Source organism: Vipera ursinii (genome assembly GCF_947247035.1).
Source record: "Vipera ursinii genome assembly, chromosome: 13".
Taxonomy (NCBI): Eukaryota; Metazoa; Chordata; class Lepidosauria; order Squamata; family Viperidae; genus Vipera; species Vipera ursinii.
In genome coordinates, this window is record NC_139526.1 from 3,336,367 (window position 1) to 3,361,455 (window position 25,089).

The 25,089-nt window shown below is 44.2% G+C and overlaps 1 protein-coding gene across 3 annotated transcripts; it reads right to left on the reverse strand.

Annotated features, from left to right (window-relative positions):
• Positions 1-1,575: 1,575 nt before the first annotated feature.
• Positions 1,576-23,096, reverse strand: CARHSP1 (calcium regulated heat stable protein 1). Of its 3 annotated transcripts, none has more exons than XM_083372503.1 (4): positions 23,006-23,096; positions 10,288-10,488; positions 6,109-6,231; positions 1,576-2,919 (listed from the first exon to the last, which is right to left on the reverse strand). In XM_083372503.1, the coding sequence occupies exons 2-4, from the start codon at positions 10,443-10,445 to the stop codon at positions 2,757-2,759; spliced, it is 444 nt and encodes a 147-aa protein (XP_083228629.1). In that variant the 5' UTR covers positions 10,446-10,488; positions 23,006-23,096; the 3' UTR covers positions 1,576-2,756. The 3 variants fall into 3 exon arrangements, with proteins under 3 accessions (XP_083228629.1, XP_083228630.1, XP_083228631.1); XM_083372504.1 differs by having other exon boundaries at positions 10,288-10,467; positions 23,010-23,045; XM_083372505.1 differs by lacking the exon at positions 23,006-23,096 and adding an exon at positions 13,843-14,789 and having other exon boundaries at positions 10,288-10,467.
• Positions 23,097-25,089: the final 1,993 nt, after the last annotated feature.

The following is a 25,089-nucleotide window of genomic DNA, read 5'->3' on the forward strand; positions in this document are numbered from 1 at the left end:
AACGGTCATAAGTCACTTTTTCAGTGCCTTTGTAACTTTGAACGGTCACTAAATGACGTTTTAAGTCAAGGACTACCCGTACATGCTGGTTGCCAAGAGCCCAAAGTCTGATCTCATGACTGGCGATACTGCAATGGTCATAAGTGTGTGGACTGGCCACTTTTTTCAAGTGCCATTGTAACTTTGAAAACAAATGGTTGTAAAATGAAATTCAATGGTGGAAAAAAAGCAAGGTTCTACATTTAGGCAGGAAAAACCAAATGCACAGGTCTAGTATAGTAGTAACTGTGAGGGGGATTTCAGAGTCCTAGTGGACAATCACTTAAATATGAGCCAGCCGTGTGTTGCAGCTGCCAAAAAAGCCAACACAGTGCTAGGCTGCATTAACAGAGGAATAGAATCAAGATCACGTGAAGTATTAATACCACTTTACAATGCCTTGGGTAAGGCCACACTTGGAATATTGCATCCAGTTTTGGTCACCACGATGTAAAAAAGATGTCGAGACTCTAGAAAGAGTACAGAGAAGAGCAACCAAGATGATTAGGGGGCTGGAGGCTAAAACATATAGGGAACGGTTGCTGGAATTGGGTATGTGTAGTTTAATGAAGAGAAGGGTGAGGGGTGACATGATAGCAGTGTTCCAGTATCTCAGGGGCTACCACAAAGAAGAGGGAATCAAGCTATTCTTCAAAGCACCTGAAAGCAGGACAAGAAGCAACAGATGGAAACTAATCGACAGAAGCAACTTGGAACTAAGGAGGAATTGCCTGGCAGTGAGAACAATTAACCAGTGGAACAACCTGCCTCCAGAAGCTGTGAATGCTCCAACACTGGAAGTTTTTAAGAAGAGACTTGACTGCCATTTGCCTGAAATGGTATAGGGCAGTGATGGCAAACCTTTTAGAGACAAAGTGCCCAAACTGCAACCCAAAACCCACTTATGTTATCATCGGGTGCTGGGTGGGCGTGGCCCTTTGAGTGGGTGTGGCTGCAGTGGTAACTGCAGACTGGGTGGGACTAAAAAGTTCAATCAATCAATTCCAACTTTGCGAGAACTTTTTTTCCCCAGGAGAAGTTGAAATTGATTAATAGAACCTTTTTGGGGGGTACATGGCAGCAGAGGCCTAAAGCAAAAAGGTTTTATAAAACCCAGCTGAAGGCCTAAGACTGGGGTGACGGCATGCGTGCCCACAGAGAGGGCTCTGCGTGCCACCTGTGGCACCCGTGCCATAGGTTCGCCACCACTGGTATAGGGTTTCCTGCTTGAGCAGGGGGTTGGACTAGATGACCTCCAAGGTCCCTTCCAACATCATCATCATCATCGTTGTTGTTGTTGTGTCAAGAATCACCTGCATCTCACACCCCTCCCAGGCACCCTCCAATTAAATCAATCCAGACATGGCCCAGTCCACCTCTGAAAGGCCGAAATGCGCTTACCTCTGAAACAAAATCTGACAAGAGATTTCCCCCTCACCTTCAAACTGAGAAATGGCAGGAGAAAATTAAGAGATAATTTTGCAACATTGCACTAAACGTAATGAGTTTTGTTCAAGAAACAGCATGGACAGTTCAACTGCAAGTATTTTATTTGTCATATTTTATCTGTCATTTGTCAGTGACTGTAATACTTTCACACACCATTACCACCCCCAAAGGGAATTCATTCCAAACATCTTATTTTCCTCCACTCTCCCTAAAAGTTTCTAAGTTAAATACTGTTCAAGACATTTTTTTTGCTGGACAAAGATCAGAAGCGTTTGAGACAAATATGAACACAAAATTGGCTGCAAACTACAAACCTCAAACCTTTAAACCTGTGTGTGCATACAACAGTTGTAAGAGCAGAGATTGTCAGCTGAGGAAGCCGACAATGATTTCAAAGTGTGAGTCAGGGCTGGGGGTGTGAGGTTAGAGTACATGCAAGCAAGCCACTGCCAAAAAATGCTGATGTGTATATTTTTCGAAAAAATAAAAATAAAAGCAACTACACACACAAATATTCAACCCAAGCATCAGGGACTACATCTATGTAGTAAAAATTTATATGTGAAAAGGCAGCTTTTTGTTGCTTTTTTAGCTACTCTAAAAACAATGGAGAAGAACATCAAATTATAGGACACAAATCCTCTGGAGGTATTTCCTCAAGCTAAGACCTTGGCTTCCGTCATTCCAAAAGCAAGGCAAAAAAATAACCAGCAAAATCAGTAATTTTCTGCTATAAAGCAAAAAAACATTCTCCTAAATTGTTTGCCCCTAAACCTCTTTAACTAATTGGCTGCTGCCTTCTTCAATCTATCTATTCAAATGTGTTGGGACTTCAAACACGATGCTGCACAGCCAGCCAAGCCTTCTGAGTGGGAAATTCAAGTTTTGAGGGGTTTCAGATTGAGGAAGGACCACCCAGAGGTTCCCCTCTTTTGAGGAGATGGACCAGTTCCGACTTCTTCCTCTTTTGATGAGATCTAAGACACTTTGAGTATCCCACTCAATTAAAAAAAAAAATCAAATTGTAAATCAAGACCTAAACGTCTGCTTTCTTGCTAGCCCAAACACGACGACTTTTCCACTTACTAATTTGTATACTTTGAAAATCATGGTGCTATTATTTTTTTAAAAAAAGGGTTTAATCTGGCCACTTTGGAACCCTGTTTTCAATTACACAATCTGCAGAAAACTCATCGGGCTTGGCTACTCTTAAGTTGTTGAACACGATCCAATAGTCCTCTTCAGTCAACATGGCTTTAGAACTCCCTCTAGGAGTTGACCACGTGTCCCGACCACGTCTCATGTTTCGTGCCCGGAGCTAGGTGAGTGATGTTGACCTCTACAGCTTGGAGCTTCTCATTTTTTGGCGGAATTGTGCACACCTTGTAGGTGACCTCATCACCAGCTACCGGGACATATTCTCCTTCAATACTGTAAGAAAAGGAAAGAAGATTGTAACTACTTTAATGGGAGGGAATCAGCTGTCCCAATCCACCACCTCCATCAGGTCCAAGGAGATTCTCAGTCATCCAGGTCATGGTTGTCCCAAAGGTGTTTTTTTAAGAGGCAATTGGACTTTCTTTGTTTTTCCTTAAAGATGCTCTGCTTCTCATCCAAGAAGCTTCTTCTGTTCTGACTGAAAGAGAACTGAAGAAGCTTCTTGGATGAGAAGTGAAATGTCTTCAAGGAAAAACAAGTCCAGTTGCCCCTTGAAGAGCACCGTTGGGACACCTCCATTAGGTTTAGCTTCGTCTCATCCAGCATCCAATCCACGCAATGTACCACTAACTAAGATCAATCCTCTGGCCCAATCTGAACACCAGAATATGAAAAGAGCTCTGAAGCTGGGTTAAGGCCATAAGACCAACTGCTCCAAGGATAGGCAACTTGGTGTCCACAAAAGTTTTGGGTTTTCCCAGCTAGCCCAGCCCACATAGTCAATGACAAAGAAGTGTGGAAGTTGTGATCCAAACTTTTGGAGGATCCCAAATAGCCTACGCCTCATTCTTCGCCTTGAAGTGATCAACCAGGGTTATTCAGAAACCCCAGAAACATTGACGGGATTATGATTATTTTATTCACTGTTGCCCTGTAGTGGCAATGAGAAAACTATTGTTACTTCAAGGAACATAGTGACATGTTTAGATTTCCCCTTCATTTGATGAAAAGTAAAGACTTTTAGAGCTCATTTTGAGCTACTCTGCTTGTTTTTCACTTTTGCTCGCTGAATAAAAGAGGGGGAGGGGGAATCTTCACATAGCTTCAAAGTTTTTCTCACTGAGGAAGTCTCACACTTTTGATTCCCATTCCAGACTCATGAGCCAGCCAGTCAAGATCAGGTTTTGCAGTCTGCTGATCAGACCTTGGACCATGAAATCCCGGTGCCAGGTTTTGATTAAAAAAAAATTGCAGGGTTGTTGTTATTAGTGAGAGCATCTACAAGGAACCTAGCATTAGGTGCTGTGGAAAATGATCATCCATGGCATATTTCTGCTCTTGTTATTAAGGAGCTCCTGGCAGCTTGTAAGAGATTTGGGTATTGTAACATACATACTATGATTTTCAATGGTTTGCTTCAGCTAATAATGAAGTTCAAAATCCCTTTGTTTGCTGGAGGGTTCGTTGTCTCTGGAGCCAAAAGAAGTAATTGGCTGGGCACCTGATTGCTGCCCTGACACTTGGCAAAACATACCCTCAGAGACTGGCACTCAAAGTCCCTTGCATGCTAATCGGGAACAGCCACCAAGCCTTCTTCCTGGCCATTTCTTGACCTTTTTAAAAACTGTCTTGCTGACAGCACATTTGCTCTTGACTTGGACCCTCGTAGGGAACAACTTCCTTTTATTGGCTCCCAAAATGATTTCCAGCAGCCGAGCATGTTGTTCTAACACTGGAAGAGGGAATACATTTCTATCCACGTGTCCTACTTTGTGCGTAGATTTATTTATCTTTAACTCCCTTGTACTTTTGATGTAAATTACAAAGCACCAGCACTTTTTTCCACAGAGGATCTGCTCTGAACCTGCTTATTATTTTGATTGCTTCTTTTTTCTTCTCTTCCCTCATTTATCCTTGTTTTGCTGGAGAAACAACCCAAATTATCCTCTGTATTCCTTCTAGGGGCACGTGATGAGATTTAGAGAAAGGCGGTTTATTTTCAACCCACTTCCTAACTTTACCTTGGATGACTTTTGCACTGACCTCTTCAATGTGATTTCAAGACTGAATCCTGATTGTTCCCAACAGCTCAGATTCCACCAATGAAATGAAAACATACTGAGTTTGAAGCCCACCAATCCATCCCTCTGGTATCATTGCTCTTTTCCAACTAAGTTTCCCTACGGCCACATTTAGGATCAAAACTTCCATCGTTAAGTGATGTGACCATTAAGTGAGTCACACCCAATTTTACAATCTTTTTGGGCCATGGTTGTTAAGCGAATCTGGCTTCCACCATTGACTTCGCTTGTTGGAAGCCCCCCCCCCGAGAAGTCGCAAATGGCCATCACGTGACCACAAGAAGCTGCAATGGCTGTAAAGAGTGAGGATTAGTTGTAGGTCACTTTTTAAAATCATCATCATAACTTTGAATGGTAATTAAAGAAATGGTCCTAAGTTGAAGGGCAGCACGGTGGTCCAGTGGTGAAGACGGAAAGCTGGCAGCCCAGGTTCAAGACCCGAGCACCACAAAACGGGCCGAGTTCCTGTCCTCGTTCCAGCTCCTGCCCACTTAGCAGTTCAAAAGAATGCAAATGCGAGTAGATAAATAGGTACCACTTCAGTGGGAAGGAAACAGAGCTCTGTGACATCATGCTGTGGAAACACTGAATGGTGCGGGGATCCCTCAGATCCTGTCTAATGTAAGGACCCACTTCAATCTACATCTTAAGAAAAACAGAACTCTTGGAAACGGTCTCTTCCAACAGGAATTTTTATTAAGAGAAATTGTAGGCATGCTAGACAGGATCTGAGGGATCCCCCCACCATTCGATGTTTTAAAGTGTTCCCAAGCAGCCCCCACACCCCGTAGTTCTTCCGGGCGATTCAAACCGGCAGATTTCTAGGTATTAACTTCAGGAAAGATAACATCAGTCCTGCTCCATGGGCACAATTGTTCAATCCTCTTTTACCCAGATCCCAGTTGTTGCATCTTTCCCCCTCCCTTTTTCCCTCACTGTCGGTAAAGAGGAGAATTTCAAAGGGGCATAGGATGAAAGGCAGATGGCCACATTGTTATGGTTAGCAGACCCCAAGTGAATCAACAAAAAGTTACTTTGTAGTGAATAGAGGAAGTGAAAGTACTAAAACCTCCATGCATATCCCCCTCCCCCTTACTAGTATGATGGAATCCAGGAGATATTAAGAATTGGTTTTTATATCAGAGAAGATAGATAGAAATGAAATATAACTGGATTCTGACACTCTGGACAGGTCTGGCTCAATGGCCTTAAAGACTGGAGATTAGCAGCGCCCCTATAGGTGGCGACGATTAGTGGAGTAAAATCTGCAGCGACTCCTTTACCTTTCTTTACCTAAGTTGAAGACTACCTGCATTTGAATTATGCAACAACTAGAAAGCAAGAGGACTAGCACCCTGTTTCCTAAAGGAGGTTTGCTTACTCAGAAATATGGACGAAGATCTCTGGTCCTCCATCGCCAGGGGTGATGAAACCGTGGCCCTTGGATCGGCAGAAGCACTTACACACCCCACTGTAGGTGGGCCCTTCAGCGGCTCGTGTTGTCCTACAGAGAAAGACAAACTTTGTTCAGAAAATCGGAAAAGAGCAATCAGCTTGGGGTGGGGAGATCATATTTTGTTTAAAGGAAGTTCTAACCCCATCGTTTTGTTCTAAGCTGACTAGGCTTCCTTCCTACCAGTTTCAAAACTTCTGCTCTCCGAAATTTAGCTTTAGTTTTAGATAAAAGCCATCCCCATTCAGTGGCTTTTACAAGGGCAAAAGCTGGCTTCCTAAATGTCTGGGGAATTGTTTTTTAAAAGTCAAGTATCTCATCCTTGGCCTTGAAAATGGGCAGGCAAGGCCTGCTGGATCTCAGAAACCCTGAAGATCAACAGAGAGACAGGAGGCACAACATGGACTTCTGCGGGATTTAGCCAAGGAAGAGAATTCTACCCGAGGAGGAAGAATTCTAAAAATGGGCTGCAGAAACCAGATTTTGTATACTGAACGATAGAGAAGCTGGTTCCAGATAAGTTTAGACTGAAAAAAGATTTGGGTTTTTGGGGTTTTAAGGCAGAAACACACACTTTTATAAGGGGCTTGCATGGATGACATAGAAGAGCAAAGGTGTGTTCCATCACAAAACCAGTTCAGAGATTCTCACAGTAGGGCAGATAATCCTCAGCTGACAGGCCCGGTAGTTACAGTCGTAAGTCATGTTGCTCATTTTGCAACCTTTTTTGTGGCAGTCATTAACTGGACACCATGTTTGTTAAGTGAACCCATTGTTTCTATGGGCCGCTTTTTAATGGAAGCCAGAAGTAAAGAGATATGGTGGGTTTTAAATTGTGGGTATTTAACTGGATTTTAATGCTGTACCATCCAGACCTCCTGGCCATGAGTTGACAGCTCTATAAATTTGTTTAATAAATAAGTAAATAAATAAAACTTGAGCATAAACACAGTATAGAAATGTGAAGAAAAGCCTGCAAACATTATTGCAACCTTAAAAAATATCTCAAATTAAATGTATAGCATTTAAATTTAAATTTAAAGCATTAAAATCAGAAAATGAGAAAGGGGGAAAAAAACTTAGAATCAATTGTCCAATCCATTCTTTGTCACTAACATCTGGCTTTGACGCCCACCGAGTTCCATGTTCTTCCTGAAATGTTGCATACGTGGACTACAAATTCTGGTCTACCTAACTCAATGCAGCTTGAAAAGAAAGAACCAGAAGCTGGCTGGCAACTGTTGGCTCATCATTCAGAATTAACAGAATAACAGACTTTGGAGGTCTTCTAGTCCAACACTCTGCTCAAGCAGGAGACCCTCTACCATTCCAGACAAGTGGCTGTCCAGTCTCTTTTTAAAAACCTCCAGTAATGAAGCACCCACAACTTCTGGAGGCAAGCTGTTCCACTGATTAAGGGGGAAACAAGGGGGAACTTTGAGTTACGAGCTCTCGCTTGGACTTGTGGCTACACTTGGCTGAGCTTCTCTCTCACCTTGACTTACTGGACCGAAGTGGTTCTGATGCCATGGAGATTTCCAGGGTGGTTGCACACCTTTCCTACCAACTAGGAGTGGGAGAAGCTGGGAACAGCTTGACTCCCATGTCCTTCTCCTTCCCTCCTGCTCGCCACCTCTCTCCCTTGCACATCTTTTGAGCTTCTGGCCTGGATGCAATTGTGACACAACTACCTGTGGCTGAGTCATGTGTGCTTCTCACCTGGTCTGATGTCACAGTCACTGGTGGGTGCTAATCCCTTTCGGAGCACTAGCAAATGAATCGTAACTAGGTTGGCCATAAGATGATGCCTTGATTTGGACCAACCAAAATGGTGCAAAAGGGAGTACAATAGGGTTTCTCTACCTTGGCTACTGTAAGACGTGTGGACTTCAACTCCCAGAATTCCCCATCAGCAGTCGCCTTCCAGCTTCTGATTCCTCCTCTTCAAGTGCATTGAGTTAGGTGGACCAGAATTTATGGTCCACGTTTAAGACATTTCAGGAAGAACATGGCATTCGGTGGGTGTCAAAGTCAGCAGTTAGTGACACCTCATCCTATCTATTCCCCACTGACTCTGCCAATTTTAACCACACCCATTCTGCAATGTCAGAATGCCCCTAAATGCCCCACCCTCAAGACATCAGGTAGACACAGGATGGACCCCTCCCGAAGTTGAAAATGCAAGCCCCTCCCACCCAAAACTAAGTAGGTTTTATTAATTCATTTTTAAATGCCTAAAATAATATTAAAGTGGACAACTTATCATATACAAAAGGAACATTACACAAGAATATGCATAAAATAAACTACAAAAACTGTAATTACAACAGTTTCCCAACTTCACCCGATTTTGTAAGTCTTTAAAAAGAAAAAATAACCTTTCGCCTTAACCAAGTTTGTTCACAAATCTTTTCCAAGTGGAGAGATGTGACATTTTTTTGATTAACCAAATATATAAAGTTCTCAAAAATGGCAAAATCACCCATCTCTGCAGATCAATCTTTTATATTTAGAATTATAGTATTTTTCCATCTCTTAAGGATTGGGTTTTTTTTGCTATTGTTGTATCATGAAAAATCCATCTTTATTGTGAAGATGTTAAATTCCAAGCAGTCGGTATCCAGGACAATTTGTCTCTCTTTAAAAACCAGGGTTTTTTTCACTGTTTTTGTCAAGATATTGCATAATAATACAGGTAGTCTTCAACTTAAGATCACAATTAAGCCCAAAATTTCTGTTGTTAAATGAGATAGTTAAGTGAATTTTGTCCATTTTATGACTTTTCTTGCCACAGTTACGTGAATCACTGCAGTTGTTGAGTTAGTAACACAGCTGTTAAGTCTTCCCCATTGACTTTGCATGTCAGAAGGACACAAAAGGCAATCACATGACCCCGGGATGCTGCGACTCTCATAAATACGAATCAATTGCCAATCATCTAAATTTTGATCACATGACAGTGGGGATTCTGCAATGGTTGTAACTGTGAAAAAATGTCATAAGTCACTTTTTTCAGTTGCATTGTAACTTTGAACCGTCACTAAACATACTGTTGTAAGTCGAGGATTACCTGCTCTCCAAAAGGGGTCCAAGAAAGAACATGACCACAACAGATGTTAAAACACCTCTCCAATTTCTTGCAACACGAGCATCAACAATCATTTGCCCATCCTTTGTGAAACATTGTAGATCAGGGGTGTCAAACTCGCAACGTCACGTGACCGGTCGCAATATATTGTGACTTTTTTTTCATTGCCGGCAATGGGGTGGGTGCAATTTTGGCATGACGCATCCGTCCCGTGGGCCGGCAGTTTGACACCCCTGTTCTAGATGGTGTCCAGTTTAATATGAAAGAACAACCTTTTAATTTCAAACTGCAGGCCACAAACTCATCGTTCTTAAGGTGCCCTCCTTAATGCACGTCATATCTGCGGAGCCCTTCAACGGAAGAGCATCCAGGGTGTACTTCAGTTGTTAGGAAAATACGGTGCCCAATGAAACGTGTGAGAAGTTTTATATCAAAATATATTTTATCCTGTTTCCATCTTCCCTTAAAACATTAACAGAATCCACAACGGTCTGACAATCAGCATCTCCACTAGATAATTGATAAATCAAGCTGAAACTAAATTAATCAAGTAAAAATAGCTCTTACTCAAACTTCCTCAAACCCTCAAATAAATTACCCAGACCTAATCCACATATCAAAAGAGAATGGCTGCAAACACAAATAGAGTTAATTACATTAGGTTTTCCAGAGGAACTGCACGTTCACAAGAATACACACTTACACATACACAGACGCCCCTCAAGTGTCACCCTAGAATCAGCACGTAGTAGACACGTCTATACTCTGCACAAGCTCCCCCTATAAAAGTCTGCAGCTGCCCCTAAAGGCAAACTTGTTTTGCTTTTAGGAATAAATACTTCTTCTTTCCTCACAGCTGTCTGGACCTCGTTTTTATTTATTCTTGCACCACCCTGTCTCGCGTTGGAACCCCAAATTATACTTCTGACAAACTATACTATTTCACGATGGGCAAGGACTCCCTAGATACTTCCTCATGCTCCCCACCCATGATCTCCCCTCCTCGCCTCCCCACTCACGCTGAAAACGTGCGGTTCCTCCGAGTGGGAAGTGGGCTTGGGATAAGATAACCTCTCATGGGGGAAGGAGAACGTTCTCTGGTCCGGCGCCCTTCTGGTAGACGGAGTGTCCTTGGAGATGGGGACCGTTGGTGGGCTGAAGATGACTCTGAAGACATTTTGGAGACAGCCAATGGGAAGCTGAAAAGAAAGAAGACAACACTCTAGGCCACCTGAATCCATTCCATGACACTTTGCTCTCTTGTTGAGGTTGCTTGGCCCCAAGCAGGATTCTGCACCAGATGAGAACACCAGAAAAGAGCTAGACATTCATTTTCTCAGCAGTTGTAAAAAATATGGAACCTTTGGTCACACAAAGGCAGGATAGCCTTCAGCTGCTGAAGCCAGCAAAGAAACTAGAGTTGCTCTCAAGAAAATCATACTTTTTCGTAGGCTCCCTAGCAAAATTCCTCTGCAAAATTCACGGACAGCCCTTGGCAACCCCGCTCCTGGGGACCCCATTGCAACCTGCTGCTCTTGAAGGAACCTGCCTTTCTCTGAAGGAGAAAATCAAATTTTCACTGGTTAAATGAAGGCCTCACCGTCCAAAAATGTAATGAAAACAAAATAAGCTTTCGGCTCAAGAGGCACAATTTGCACCCACAATTCAAGTTATGGTCATAGACCAGTTCAGATAATAAGCAAAATAAAGTTTAAGACGGAATTAAGTTGTAAAACAATCTAACATCTATAAGTGAGGTCCAAGATACAGGCTATATTAAATTACAGTATAATATAAAAAAGTAAAACTGTAAACACTAAAATTACAGTAACTATAATAACATCTAAAATTGCAACAAAAAAATTGTATATAAAACTATTAGTAACTTCTTACTGGTGCATTTTATCTCACTTTCCTAGCTACAGAAAATGCCCTTTTTGAGTACACTTGAGTCAAACCAATGATGTGAACATCATCCAGAGCAAAGAACAGGCAACTCCTGTGTCAGTAGGAGCCGAGGGGTCTTTTGCACTAAAATTAAAAGTAAAAATGAAACAATCTGGTGCAAAGCCAGATAGCAACCAACATTGTCTTGGTTTCAGGGATTTTTCTGGACACATGGCATTCCTGAAAAACAAAGGAGTGGGAGTACTGTACCCCAAGACCTTTAGGGAGGGGGTCAAGATTTCTCCACCTGGGCCTCTTTTAAGATGTGTGGACTTCAATTCCCAGAATTCCCCAGCCAGCAATGTTGATGGTTTAGCCCAGGGATCTCCAAACTTGGCAACTTTCAGTCTTGTGGACTTCAACTCCCAGAATCCCTCAGCCAGCCATGTCACTGTTTAGTGTTTACTGTTTTAAATTACAAAATGAAATTCATGGGGACCTTACGGAGAAAAGTAAGGTCCCCATGTTGGCTAGGGAATTCTGGGAGTTGAAGTCCACAAGTTTTAAAGTTGCCAAGTTTGGAGAGCCCTGTTTTAACCAACCACAGCTTACAGCGTTATGCAAGCCATTCTTTCAAAAACCAACAGAGAATGGTAAGACTCTTACCAGGATTCTTTCTTTGGGGTGTGTGTGTGTAAAAAAAAAACCTGTTTAAAACTGAACATGAATCAAGACAATCAGAAAATGTCAAATCCTCACAAAAGAAAAGTGTTGCACCCTCTCCATTCTTCCCATGATGTACACAGAAACCCATTATTGACGCAATGTTTTCCATGGCATCTCAGCAAGTCAAAAGAAGAAAGGAAGGGGAGGCACGTGAAAATTTTCCATTCTGTTTTCAAGAGTGAAAAAGTAGCATTTAAGGCAATCCCTGTCCTGGAGTCTTTTGCTCTATCCAGAGAATGTCTCTCAACCTTGGCAACTTTAAGATGGGCAGAATTCGATTCCCAGAAATTCCCAGCCAGCCATGTTGCATGGGGAACTCTGGGAGTTGACGTCTGCACATCTGAAAGTTGCTGAGGTTCAGAAACCCTGATACAGGGGATCAGTCAGACTTTTCCACAGGAGAAAACTACTTCCCTCCAACCATTGTGGGCGGACGGGCAGAAAACGAGTCAGGAGGTGTGTGTTAACTGTAGCCCTCTGTTCTGTCAAGTTACAAGCCCCAATCTGTGGAACGAAACTAAGCCGTCATTCCCACCCAAGGATTTGGGCAAATGGCACAAAGCAAAATAATAATAATAATAATAATAATAATAATAATAATAATAATAATAATAATAATAATAATAATAATAATAATAATAATAAATAATAATGATGATGATGATGATGATGGAAGAGACCTTGGAGGTCATCTAGTCCAACCCCCTGCTCAGGCAGGAAACCTTATACCATTTCAGACAAGTGGCTGGCCAGTCTCTTCTTAAAAACTTACAGTGTTGGAGCATTCACCGCTTCTGGAGGCGAGGAGTTCCACTGGTTAGTTGTTCTAACTGTCAGGAAATTTCTCCTTAGCTCTAGGTTGCTTCTCTCCTTGACTAGTTTCCATCCATTGCTTCTTGTTCTGCCTTCAGGTGCTTTGCAGAATAGCTTGACTCCCTCTTCTTTGTGGCAGCCCCTGAGATACTGGAACACTGCTATCATGTCACCCCTCACCCTTCTCTTCGTTAAACTAGAGATACCCAATTCCAGCAACCGTTCCCTATATGTTTTAGCCTCCAGCCCCCTTATCATCTTTGTTGCTCTTCTCTGTACCCTTTGTAGAGTCTCAAAATCTTTTCTACATCGTGAAGCCAACATTCTCCGTCTGACACTCCCCCCCCCCCGTGGGTAGAAGCTCAGCTGGCAACTCTTGACCAATACCCAGGAGCATCAAGGAAGGAAGGGGTTGTATCGAAAACAAATGGCAAAATTTATTTAAAAGACTTAGAAAATGAAATATCTGAACCAAGAAAGGCTGTGTGGTCACTGCAGGCACTGCTGGTTTGACTTGGCCCAGCACGCTATGTGAACCCACCCACCCACCGGGCCTTTTCTGAGCCAAAGAGCCACGTGGTCTTTTTTTGGCTGGGTGCTCAAAATAACAGGCAGGTCAAAACTAAACCAAATGTCTGCTCTCCTCCAATGGAAGAATTGGAATTTGACAATGAGGACTGTTTATGATTATAGAAAGGTAGTTTTTTTAAAAACATATATTTGTAACTGTATCAAAGGAGGTTGGAAGTTCCTTTTTCTATTTCCCTTCCTTGCACTTTTCTCTCACTAGTTCTTTCATTTATTTCCTTATATTTCATCTTTTGTGGAAATTCAGTGGCACTGTATGTGTACATATGTATGTGTACTGTGTGTGATTTACATTCCATAAAAGCAGAAGGCCGTTCCTACAGTATATTGAATAGGAACCCTCCTTCTGTTGCCTTTAAAATGACACTGCCTGTAAAAAAAAACCATAAACAGGCAGTGGCTGCCATCTTGACTTTTTTGAATGTCTGTAAGCCACCCCTGCAATTCGGAATCGATATGGGCCCTCCCTTTTTAGGATGAGCCGTGGTGGCGCAGTGGTTAGAATGTAGTATTGCAGGCTAATTCTGCTGACTACCAAATGCCTGCAGTTCGATTCTCACCAGGTCAAGGTTGACTCAGCCTTCTGTCCTTCCGAGGTTGGTAAAATGAGGACCCAGATTGTTGGGGGCAACAGGCTGACTCTGTAAATTGCTTAGAGAGGGGCTGTAAAGCATTATGAAGCAGTATATAAGTCTGTGTGCTATAAGGAAGGAAGGAAGCAAGCAAGCAAGCAAGCCATGGTGTCACAGTCATTAGAATGCAGTACTGCAGACTAACTCTGCCCACTGCCTGGAGTTTGATCCTGACCGGCTCAAGGTTGACTCAGCCTTCCATCCTTTTGAGGTCAGTAAAAGGAGGACCCAAATTGTTGGGGGCAACAGGCTGACCCTGTAAAATGCTTAGAGAGGCTGTAAAGCACTGTGAAGCGGTATATAAGTCTGTGTGCTATTGCTACAGGTTCTCAAGCCTTCTGGAGTCTCTGATTTTGTGGATGTAGCAAACAGTGGCCTGGACAATAAAGAAGGTCTGCTTTTCCTAGAGTGCATCGGCCTGCAAGACAAAATTGCCCCTATGTCACTTGCATTGTCTGCCAAGTTTCCATCCCACCTCCTTTAAATAAAATTCCAGCTGCTAGATCTCTTGAAGCAGTCAAATGAACCGTCCTAACAGACGGCACCATTTCAAACTGAAGGTGGGATACTGCTTTATTTTGGAACATAAATTGCATAATGTGTGTTTTATGTAATGTGTACATCACACGTAGACACATTATACAGTTACAGCGCGTGCAAGTAAAACATTCACAGGGGGGAAAAAGCTGCTTCTCCATGCTGGGCTAGCTTTCTACTTGCAGGGAGATCAATCTCACTCTGCTACTACGTGCTGCTACTACCATAAAGAGAACTCCTTTGAACAGAAGAGCCAGCCCTGTAATTCTGGAAGCAGCCTGGCTGGTAGGCAAATCTGCCCCTTCCGCTCTTATAAACCTTGTGGTGAGAAAACGAGGTTGTCATATTACGCCACAAGAGGAAGAGGCGTGCCAGGAAACAAACATATACAATACTGGGTCAGTAGCAGAGGCCAGGCCTGGGGGGAAAAGGCAGCCTATTAAAACAGGATACCTGGCCTTTCCTTTAATGTGTTTATTTAAAAAAAAACAAGAAGAATTTGTTGAAGAGATGTACATAGGTCTAAAATGATATATGCACCTGCCCTATTTTAAGCAGCTTCTCTATGATCCAAGATTATATCGACACCTTTTAAGCCAGGATGAATCATAGAATCATAGCTCTGGAAAGGTCCTCGGAGGTCTTCTACTGCAACCCCTGCTCAAGGCAAGAGTCCTTACACAATCCTAGACAAATGGTTGTCCAGTCTCTTTTGAACACCTCAAATGATGGAGCACCCATCACTTGTTGAAACTCTAGAAAGAGTGCAGAGAAGAGCAACAAAGATGGTTAGGGGACTGGAGGCTGAAACACATCAAGCAGGCTTGCAGGAATTGGGTATAGCTAGTTTAATGAAAAGGACTAGGGGGGACATGATAGCAGTGCTCCAATATTTGAGGAGCTCCTAGAAAGACGAGGGGTTCAGACCATTTCCCAAAGCACCAAAAGGCAAGACAAGAAGCAATGGATGGAGACTAATCAAGGAGAGAAGCAACCTAGAACGAAGGAGAAATTTCCTAATGGTGAGAGCAATCAACCAGTGGAAGGGCTTGCCTTCAGAAGTTGGGGGTGCTCCATCACTGGAGGGTTTTAAGAAGGGACTAGGCAGTCACTTGTCTGAAATGGTATAGGGTCTGCTGCTCGAGCAGGGGGTTGGACTAGAAGACCTCCGAGGTCCCTTCCAACTCTTTTATTCTGTGTTCTGTGTTCTAACTCTGGGAGGCAAGCTGTTCCACTGGGGTTCAGTTGCCCTGCCGATTGCCCTCCCCTATGTCACTGCCCCAAGGCCTTAATCACCCCACGGGTAAACCCGCGGCAAGCCTGGGAAAGGCAGCTGTGCCTTGCAAATCCCCTCGGGGTTTCTGGCAAGCCAACAGTCTCTGCGCAACCGAGAGAAAGAGTTTTGTCATGGAAATACTGAAAGATCTTGCTGTCTTCCGCTCCTTCCAGGCTCAAATTTATGTTGCAATCTGTTCCTCAGCACTGGAAAAGGAAATTGCAGAGAAATGGCACCAGAACTATGTAGTTTCTTGAAACCCCAAAGAAAACAGGCAGAGTTTCAAAATGATGACAAAACTCCAGATTTTACCCTGGATAAAGTTGGGGGAATCAGAGATTAGGAATTTTTCCAACACAGATGAGTACAGAAAAACGTATTAAAGAAATAAATCATTTTTTCTTTAATTTCAAGAATTTTCACCCAGTGTTTTCGTGTGTTTCGCAGAGATTTTCCAGCATATTGCCTAACCATAAGAGCTAGAAGCTTAATTGCATGTTTAAAAAAATAAAGAGAGAGCAATTTGATTCTACCTCCTTAATTGTGCAGGTTTATAATTGTTGGGAAAGGCCAGGAAGAAAAGCAATAGCTATTTAAATAAACAAGCAATTTAAATTGGGTGAACCCATAAAACCCTAAGTGTTTTAGTTATATTTTGAGAAATAATGACAACCCACTAAACAAAACCATAAAATTATTTTAAGCAGGTTATTCTGCTTGCTGATGCTGCTCAGGATCTCTTACTAAAAACAAAAAAAATCCAAAGTCTGAGTCAGGACAAACATGGGCACCTCTGAACAAAAATGTTGATCTTTCCATGAAGTTCAAGAGTTTTATTTAAGTAAATAAGAATCTGGCAGCATCAGAGCTGCAGGAGAGATCAATTACATGGAGCGGAATACAATTCTGTTGTTAAATGATTCCTCCACCCACTTTATTTATCTGATGAACTGAAATAGCAGCCTTTAAATGCTGGCATCAACCTCTTTCCGGAAAAGAGGAGAAAACAAGGCTATTACAACTGCTTCAGCCATCAGTTAAAGTCATGGCATAATCATGGCTTATTAAACCACAGTGTGAAAAAGCCGTCTTCCCATTTCAATATTTGGTTGCTTTCCATTTTTTCCTCTTCTTTTCAGGAGCAAAAAACCAACACGTCGGAGTGAGATCTGAATTGCAAAGTTTACAGTACACTAGTGATATGCTGAGTTTGGGGTGAAGGGTGATATGTGGTTTATAAATCCTGGTTTATGGCTCAGTATGATGTTCAATCAATAGCTTGCTCAAGAAACTGTGGTTTTGGTTTTTGCTCACGTCCAGCACAAGACAGAGAAAAGAGAAAGAAATATTGATATAGGAATGGATACAGATGGTATATAAATTATATATAAATAAATATATAAATCTAATAGTTAACATATGACACATAATATATAATATTATATACACACACACAGAGAGATGATATATAGATTAGATATAGATACAGATATGAATGACATAATTAGACATAGTTTACATCAGTTGAATCCACACATCTTAAAGCTGCCAATGTGAGGAAACCACTATGTAAACCTGTGTTTCTCAACATTGGCTACTTTTAAGATGTGTGGACTTCAACTCCCAGAATTCCCCAGCCAGCATGGGGAATAGATATACAGATGATATATACAGATTAGATAAGTATTGATAGAGTAACTGAAGTACTGAATTAGAAATGTGGTGGACCAGTTCATAATCCCAACTATGAAGTTTGTCAAGCGAGGTAGTTTTTAAAAATAGAGCTGTGTATCTGTTCTCTTTCCCAGGTGATGCTCAGCACCACCCTTAAGGCTGGACCAAGATAACACGAGCTCAGCCATTCTTCCTCGACCTGGCCTGCCTTACAGGGTTGTTATGAAGACCTCTCTGGTCCTAACTGAATACTCTCTGATCTTCTCATCTCCATCGTTCAATTTCAATTTTTGGGCAGTTCAAGAAAGAAGGAAAAGTCACCATTCAGGTCACACCAAGCAGGACAAAACTCCAGCTTTGTGTTTCTTAACCTCACAATCCCTCTTTTCGATTTCCCACTCATTTCCCCACTGTTGGTTTTGGCAGGCCAGGGCTGGACAATCTAACCTTGGACAGACTGGGCAACTGCACTCCACCCGAGAGGGGACAGCGAAAGAACTCCGATTCTGTCAGTTCCCAGTCACGGTTACTTCCATCACTGCCCAGAAAGGCAGAGCTGTCCTGAGAGATTCGCTTTCTACTTGCAAGGAGAGGCAATTCCCAGAACCCATAACACACCCCTCAACTTCTTAATTTTGGTCCTCTCTCCATCAACACAAGCTTGGCACTGCTCCCTGCCTTTCTGGGGGAATATGCTTATCAGTGATTCATCAGCCACGAATCAAAGAAGCTGTCCTGGGATTTTTCCCCCCTGACAATTAAGACATATTTAATGATACTCAGCTCATGTCAAACACATCTTGATCCTCTTGTTAAAAGCGAAGTCTAACAGTCAAACAAAAAGGGGGAAAAAGAGCTTTAAAGCACTGAACAATGAGTCAGGAGTGCCACTGATGAGTGTTTTCTGGAGAATATCAAACAGGAGTTGGTTGGCCCCCTCTCAAAGGTTTCCAGCATAGAGCAGCGGGTTGGACTAGATGATCTCTAAGATCCGTTCCAGCTCGCATATTTTATAATTCTAAGTTCAGCCAGGAGGAGACGGACCTGAATACTCCTATTTCCAGCTGATGACTGGGCCTTCTCTGTATCAACCACCAACTGCATTAGACACTCCTCAAAAGATTCAATCTCTCAAAGCAAACTTTCTTAAAACTGCTTCTTTTGAGCAAACTCTCAGGGCTGCCAACCTGATTTTACTGCCTATCATTATTGATTGGCTGCAAATGGTTTTTATATTAATGATCGCAAAGCCCTGCAAATAGGATTGTCTCTCTGTTGTGTATACACACATATATTAATCTTGTATGCCTTATTTTGTCTGTTCTATTTTGTGGCTCCACTTTGCAGGTTTTATTTAGTCAGTTTTATTTAGTCTGCTTTGCTGATCTGCATAAAGGATTTGATCTGAAGTTTAATTACGGATATTTGTTTTTAAATGTTAATTTTGAAAGTTATGTGCTGAAAGCTGGGGCAAATGATTTACCCTCAACAGTGATAAGAATACAAAAACTCACACATGAAGGCAAATCTATGTCTCCCACTGGATAATGTTGCAAGATCCAATCTGGGTCGGTCACCAGGATCAGGGGTTTACTGTGTGTGACTGACCCAGACTGGATCTTGCAATACAAAAACTGTTACGAGAAAGAGAACTAACTACGACCAGATTTTCTTGCTTCATTCAGCAAGCTGCAGCTTGATACCTGATGTGCAATATCCTGCACAATATTACATACCTTGTAAAATGTAATACATTGTATGCCAGTGTTTCTCAACCTTGTCAACTTTAAGATGTGTGGACTTCAACTCCCAGAATTCCCCAGCCAGCATACTGGAGTATAGTATAAGATCAACTATACATCTTGACAGCTATAGTGTATATTCTCCATACAGGTAATCCTCTATTTACAATCATTCATTTAGTGGCCATTCAAAGTTACAATGACTGGTGGTCCTCGCCCTTACAACCATCACGGTAGTTCCACAGCATCTCCTCCATAATTAAAATTTCGGCTGGCAACCAGCATGTGTTTACGATGGTTGCAGTGTCCTCCCGGCTCCTGACAAGCAAAATCAATGGGGAAATTAACAGCTACAATGATGTACTTAATTACAGGGGTAAAAGGTTGTAAAATGGGGCATGATCCACTTAGCTACCACCTTGCTTAAGTGACAGAAATTCTGGTCCCCATTGTGACCATAAGTCCAGAACTTTATCTATATGTGCTATACGTGACAGTATATATCATCTTAGCCTCCTTTGCTTAAATGACAATAAACTCAAAAGGAGTTTAAAAACAAAACAAAAAACTTCTGCTAACTGTCCTTAAATCCTTGCAGGGAAAGAAAGAATTCATTTTTTAAAAAAAATCACTCCAAGGCAAATTTCAAAAATCTCTAGCAAGCTCTCTCTTCTGTCTCTCATACCTTCCTCCGGTCTGTATGTGAGCATATTGGTCGACACTGCAGGCTCCTGGCAAAGCTGACTTAAGTTACGACCGGACCTAAGGTTGTTGCAGGAACTGGGGAAGGCCACCAAGGTCCCAAGGCTGTGTGGCACAGAGCAAAACCACGCAGCCAACGTGCTTCGCCCATCTGCAGCTGCTTAAAGCAGCTACCGCTTTTCCTGCTGGGCAATTAATTGTTGGGGGCAATTAAGCTGACTTTGTAATAATGCCGCTTGGGGGTGTGTGTGAAAGCCCTAATAAGCAGGCATATACATAGAATGAAGGCTACTGCTAAGCTTGTAAGCCGCCCTGAGTCTTCGGAGAAGGGCGGGATATAAATGGAATTAAAATAAAATAAATAAATAAAAGACACGGCTGCTTTAAAGAGTAGCAAGCAGGGCTCCACGTCTGCTTTCACGGCTCCAAAGCCCCCGCTGGAGGTGGACGCTAGACTGATGGCAGATTTCACCTCCCCCTCCCCCCCCAAGTTTTTGATTATCGTATCGATGTGGAAAGGGATAGGAGTGGGATAGGTTTATTGGCCAAGTGTGATTATACACACAGGAAATTTGTCTCTGGTGCAGATGCTCCACATGTACAGTGAGATAGGCAGCAAATCAATTTAACAATCCAATAAATGAATTTTGTCATCACATCCAAAGCATCAGACAGCCCTGCGGGGGGGGGGGGGGGAAGGGGGCGAGGAGGAGAGCCATCATATGAGGTTGCTCAGAAAACACTACAATGCAATACAGCTAGTCCCCGACTTACAACAGTTCATTTAGTGACCATTCCAAGTTACAACGGGATTGAAGAAAGCGACTTATGACAGTTTTTCACACTTATGACCGTTGCAGCATCCCTGTGGCCACGTGATCAAAATTAGGATGTCTGCCAACCGACTCATATTTATGACGATTGCAGGGTCCTGGGGTCACACGATCCCCTGTGTGACCTTCTGACTATCAGAGTCAATGGGGAAAGCCAGATTCACTTAACAACCGGCTTAGTAACTTAACAGCTTCAGTGATTCACTTAACAACTCCAGCAAGAAAGTTCGTAAAATGGGGCCAAAGTCACTAAACAAATGTCACACTTAACAACACAAATATCAGGCTCGATTGTTGTCGTAACTCAAGGACTACCCGTAGATTGTAGTCTCCTCCCCCCTCCCCCACCCCACCCCACCCCACCCACAGGGCAGAAAGGCAGCAGATGGAGCCTCCCAAGCTGTCCCATTCCAGGCAGGGAAAAGTTAAAATTTTAGCTCTTAGAAGAGCCCCCGAAATAACCCCAGCACCAAACCGTAAACCTCTGGGGAGAAAAGAAAGTTGGGGCGGAAAGGCAAGGCGGGCCTCTTCCTCTTCCTCCCACGGAGAAGCCAAGCCAAGATTCTGCCTTATTCCTCCAAACAGCCATTGCAACTCCACCCCCTCCGTCTGCCAGCTGCAATCCAGAAGACAAGCCCCCCTCCACCCCACATGCACGGAGCCAGGCCAGACAGACGGACAAGACAAGACGGGGGGGGGGGGGGGGAAGAATAAAAAAGCAACTTGTCTGCCAGCTGAAAAGCCAACTCCCCCCGCCCCCAGGTTTTTAAGTTGCCTTAGAAAAAGAGCTGGAGTTTTGTGTGCACACACACAAACCTTTTGTCGAAGAGGGCCTGGGTCTGCATGGTTGCTTGGAGCCCCACCAGGAGAAGAAGAGAAGAGGTGCTTAAGGAAGAAGCCTGTAAATCAGATCTGTCCAACTTTAAGACCTGTGGACTTCAACTCCCAGAATTCCCTAGCACAGCTGTGCTGTGGACTTCAACTCCCAGCTATGCTGGCTGGGGTATTCTGGGAGTTGAAGTCTCACAGTCTTACAGTAGCTGCCAAGATTGGATAGACCTGTCATAAAGCAAGCTCAGGGCAGTTTGCCAACTGCTGGGCAAATGGGGGCTCATTGCAAAATGAACCTCCCCCCCACGAGGTTTTGTAAGTAAACCTGGCTACTCCCCCCAACCCCCCCACTTCACAGGTGGTTTTAATCAAGACGTCCATTCTTTTCCCTGATATTTACGTCTGCTGCCTTAAATAATAAGAATGATAACTTACAAGGATAATATAGTTAGTTCTTGCCTTATGACCACAACTGAGTCCAAAATTTATGTTGCTAAGTGAAACACTTATTAAGTGAATTTGGCCCCATTTCACGAGCTTTCTTTCCACAGTCGCTAAGTGAATCGCTGCAGTTGTTAAGTTAGTCACAGAAAGGGGATCATGTGACCCCGGGACACTGCAACCGTCATAAATATGAGTCAATTGCCAAGGGTCTGCATTTTATGACTAACTTGCCAGCCTACCTTGCAGGGCTGCGGTGGGCACATGACTGGAGAAAAGGGGCTGCCGGACTCCGGGAGAGGGCAGACATCCGCAAAGGAACAAATCTCCGGGTGTCCCACTTTTCTAGATGATGCTCCCTCTTGCAAAGCATCCCGGTGCCCCCCCCCCAAGGCCAGGGACCCCTAGAGCAGCGTTTCCCAACCTTAGGAACTTGAAGATGCGTGGACTTCAACTCCCAGAATTCCCCAGCCAGCATAGCTGGCTGGGGAATTCTGGGAGTTGAAGCCCACGCATCTTCAAGTTCCTAAGGTTGGGAAACGCTGCCCTAGAGCCAGCCGGGGGTGGCCGCCCCAAGGCCGCCCCCCGTTTCCCCCTCTTCTCCAGGGGGGGGCGGAAAGGAAGCCGGGCCAGGCCAGCCCCCCCTCCCAGAAAGGGAACTGCGGGGGGGGGGTGTGTGTCAAAGCCAGCGGGCGACGGAGTTCCTCGCTGCCCAGGGCGAGGGGGGGTCCCAGCCCCACGAAGAATTTCAACCATTTTCCCCCCCCCCCAGCGCCTCGCCAGGATCTCCGCGCCCCTCGATTCTTTGTCTCCGGCTGCGACGCGGTTCAACTCGGGGGCTGCGGGTGGGGGTGGGGTTTCTCTTCTCGTTCTCCCCCTTTTCTTCCCCTTTTGCAAACTTTAGCCCCCTCCCCTCCGCTTCCTTGGTCCGCTCCCGCAAGTTTGCCTGGACGACCCACGCCGCCTCCCGCAACCCGAAGCCGGAGCTTCCGAGCAGAGGAGCGCCGCTTTCCTCGCCCCTCCCCGCGCCCTTGCCTCTGCAGCTGCGGCCCGACAGACGTTCGCCGGAGCAAGGAGCGCGGACAGCTCACCGAGTCGGCTCGAGGGGCTCCCGGCTCGCCAAGAAGAGCAGCCCCGACTCCCTCCGCCCAGACGACTCTCGCTGCCGCCGCTGCTGCGCCGCCCTGCCCTCCCCGTCCAAGCTCCGCCCCCCGCCAGTGGGTGGAGCTTGCAGGGAAAGCCCGGCCTCGGCCGGCAGAGGGCGCGGAGGCGCCGGAAGGAGGCTCCGCCCCGAGGACGTTGCAGGGACTGGAGCCGTCGAGGTTGCAAAGCGAATCCAAAGGTGTTTTTTTTTCCCCACGGGGCAACCGGTCTTTCTTGTTTTTCCTTGAAGACGCTTCGCTTCTCACCCAAGAGGCTTATTCAGTTCTGACTGGATGGTGGGGAATTCCACCAGAACTGAAGAGCTGAAGAAGCTTCTTGGGTGAGAAGCAAAACGTCTTCAAAGAAAGACAAGAAAGTCCGGCTGCATCGTGAAAAAAGCACCTTTGGAAAACTGGTATGATCGAGAATCTGCAGAGACAGTTGCAAAGTGAAGCGTCTTCGGGCTGAGCTATTGGGGGTGGGGTTAGGGTTGGTGGCAGAGGAAGGGTTGGGAGGAAAGCGTGCCGAGGCTGGGAGACCGTGAGGTTAGAAGTGCCTCTGGGCTCCTAATACTTGTCAGCAGAATGTTTGCTGCACGCTGGTGATGTGGCTAAATAAGCTCATTCTCCAATCAAGAACCCCTAATATTCATACGTATATTTATTTGTTCGTGTTTTGTTAGCTGCAGTCGTGTCTGATCCATCGTGACCCCATGGACAATGTTCCTCCAGGCCTTCCTGTCCTCTACCATCTTCTGGAGTCCATTTAAGCTCACGCCTACTGCTTCAGTGACTCCATCCAGCCACCTCATTCCCTGTTGTCCCCCTCTTCTCTTGCCCTCAACCTTTCCCAGCATGAGGCTCTTCTCCAGTGAGTCCTTCCTTCTCATTAGGTGGCCGAAGTACTTGAGTTTTAGCTTCAGGGTCTGGCCTTCTAAAGAGCAGTCAGGATTGATCTCCTCTAGGACTGACCGGTTTGATCGCCTTGCAGTCCAAGGGACTCGCAGGAGTCTTCTCCAGCACCAGAGTTCAAAGGCTTCAATTCTTTGGCGCTCAGCCTTTCTTTTGGTCCAACTTTCACAGCCATACATTGCAACTGGGAAGACCATAGCCTTGACTATACGCACTTTTGTTGACAGGGTGATGTCTCTGCTTTTTAGTGTGCTGTCTAGGTTTGCCACGTCTTTCCTCCCCAGGAGCAAGCGTCTTTTAATTTCTTGGCTGTAGTCCCCATCTGCAGTGATCTTGGAGCCCAGGAAAATAAAATCTGTCACTACCTCCATTTCTTCCCCATCTATTTGCCAGGAATTGAGAGGGCCGGATGCCATGATCTTGGTTTTCTTAATGTTTAGTTTCAACCCAAGTTTTGCACTCTCCTTCTTCACTCGCAACAAGAGGCTCTTTAGTTCCTCTTCACTTTCTGCCATTAGAGTGGTATCATCTGCATATCTTAGGTTGTTGATATTTCTTCCGGCAATCTTAATTCCAACTTTTGATTCATCTAGCCCTGCCTTTCTCATGATGTGCTCCGCATATAAGTTAAATAGGCAGGGCGACAGTATACAGCCTTGCCAGACTCCTTTCCCAATTTTGAACCAATCAATGGTTCCGTGTCCACTTCTCACTGTTGCTTCTTGGCCCACATATAGGTTTCACAAGAGACAAATAAGATGGTCTGGTACGCCCATCTCTTTAAGAACTTGCCACAGTTTGTTGTGATCCACACAATCAAAGGCTTTAACATAGTCAATTTTTCTGGAAGGTCCATTTTACTCACTGCTAAATGCCCTGAGAAAAATGGGCCATGTCCTTCTCAGACCTACAGTGCACTAGATGACCTCTAGATGGCAGTAAACAAACGGATCCTCTGTCTCTCTGCTCTCGCCAAGTGGCCCTCCATCCTTTTGCAAATAGATCTGGCCTTCCCAGTAGTCGTTTATAGCAGGTTGACTCTTTTACCTCCCTTCAAATTTGTTTGATAAATGTTCTTAACTACA

Coding starts and splice junctions, on each gene's coding strand:
- CARHSP1 (XM_083372503.1), bottom strand. CDS start 10,445: ATGTCTTCAGAGTCATCTTCAGCCCACCAACGGTCCCCATCTCCAAGG. Junction 6,232..10,287: donor AGGAACCGCACGTTTTCAGC/GTGAGTGGGGAG, acceptor CTTTCTCTGTAG/GACAACACGAGCCGCTGAAG. Junction 2,920..6,108: donor ATCTTCGTCCATATTTCTGA/GTAAGCAAACCT, acceptor CTTTTCTTACAG/TATTGAAGGAGAATATGTCC.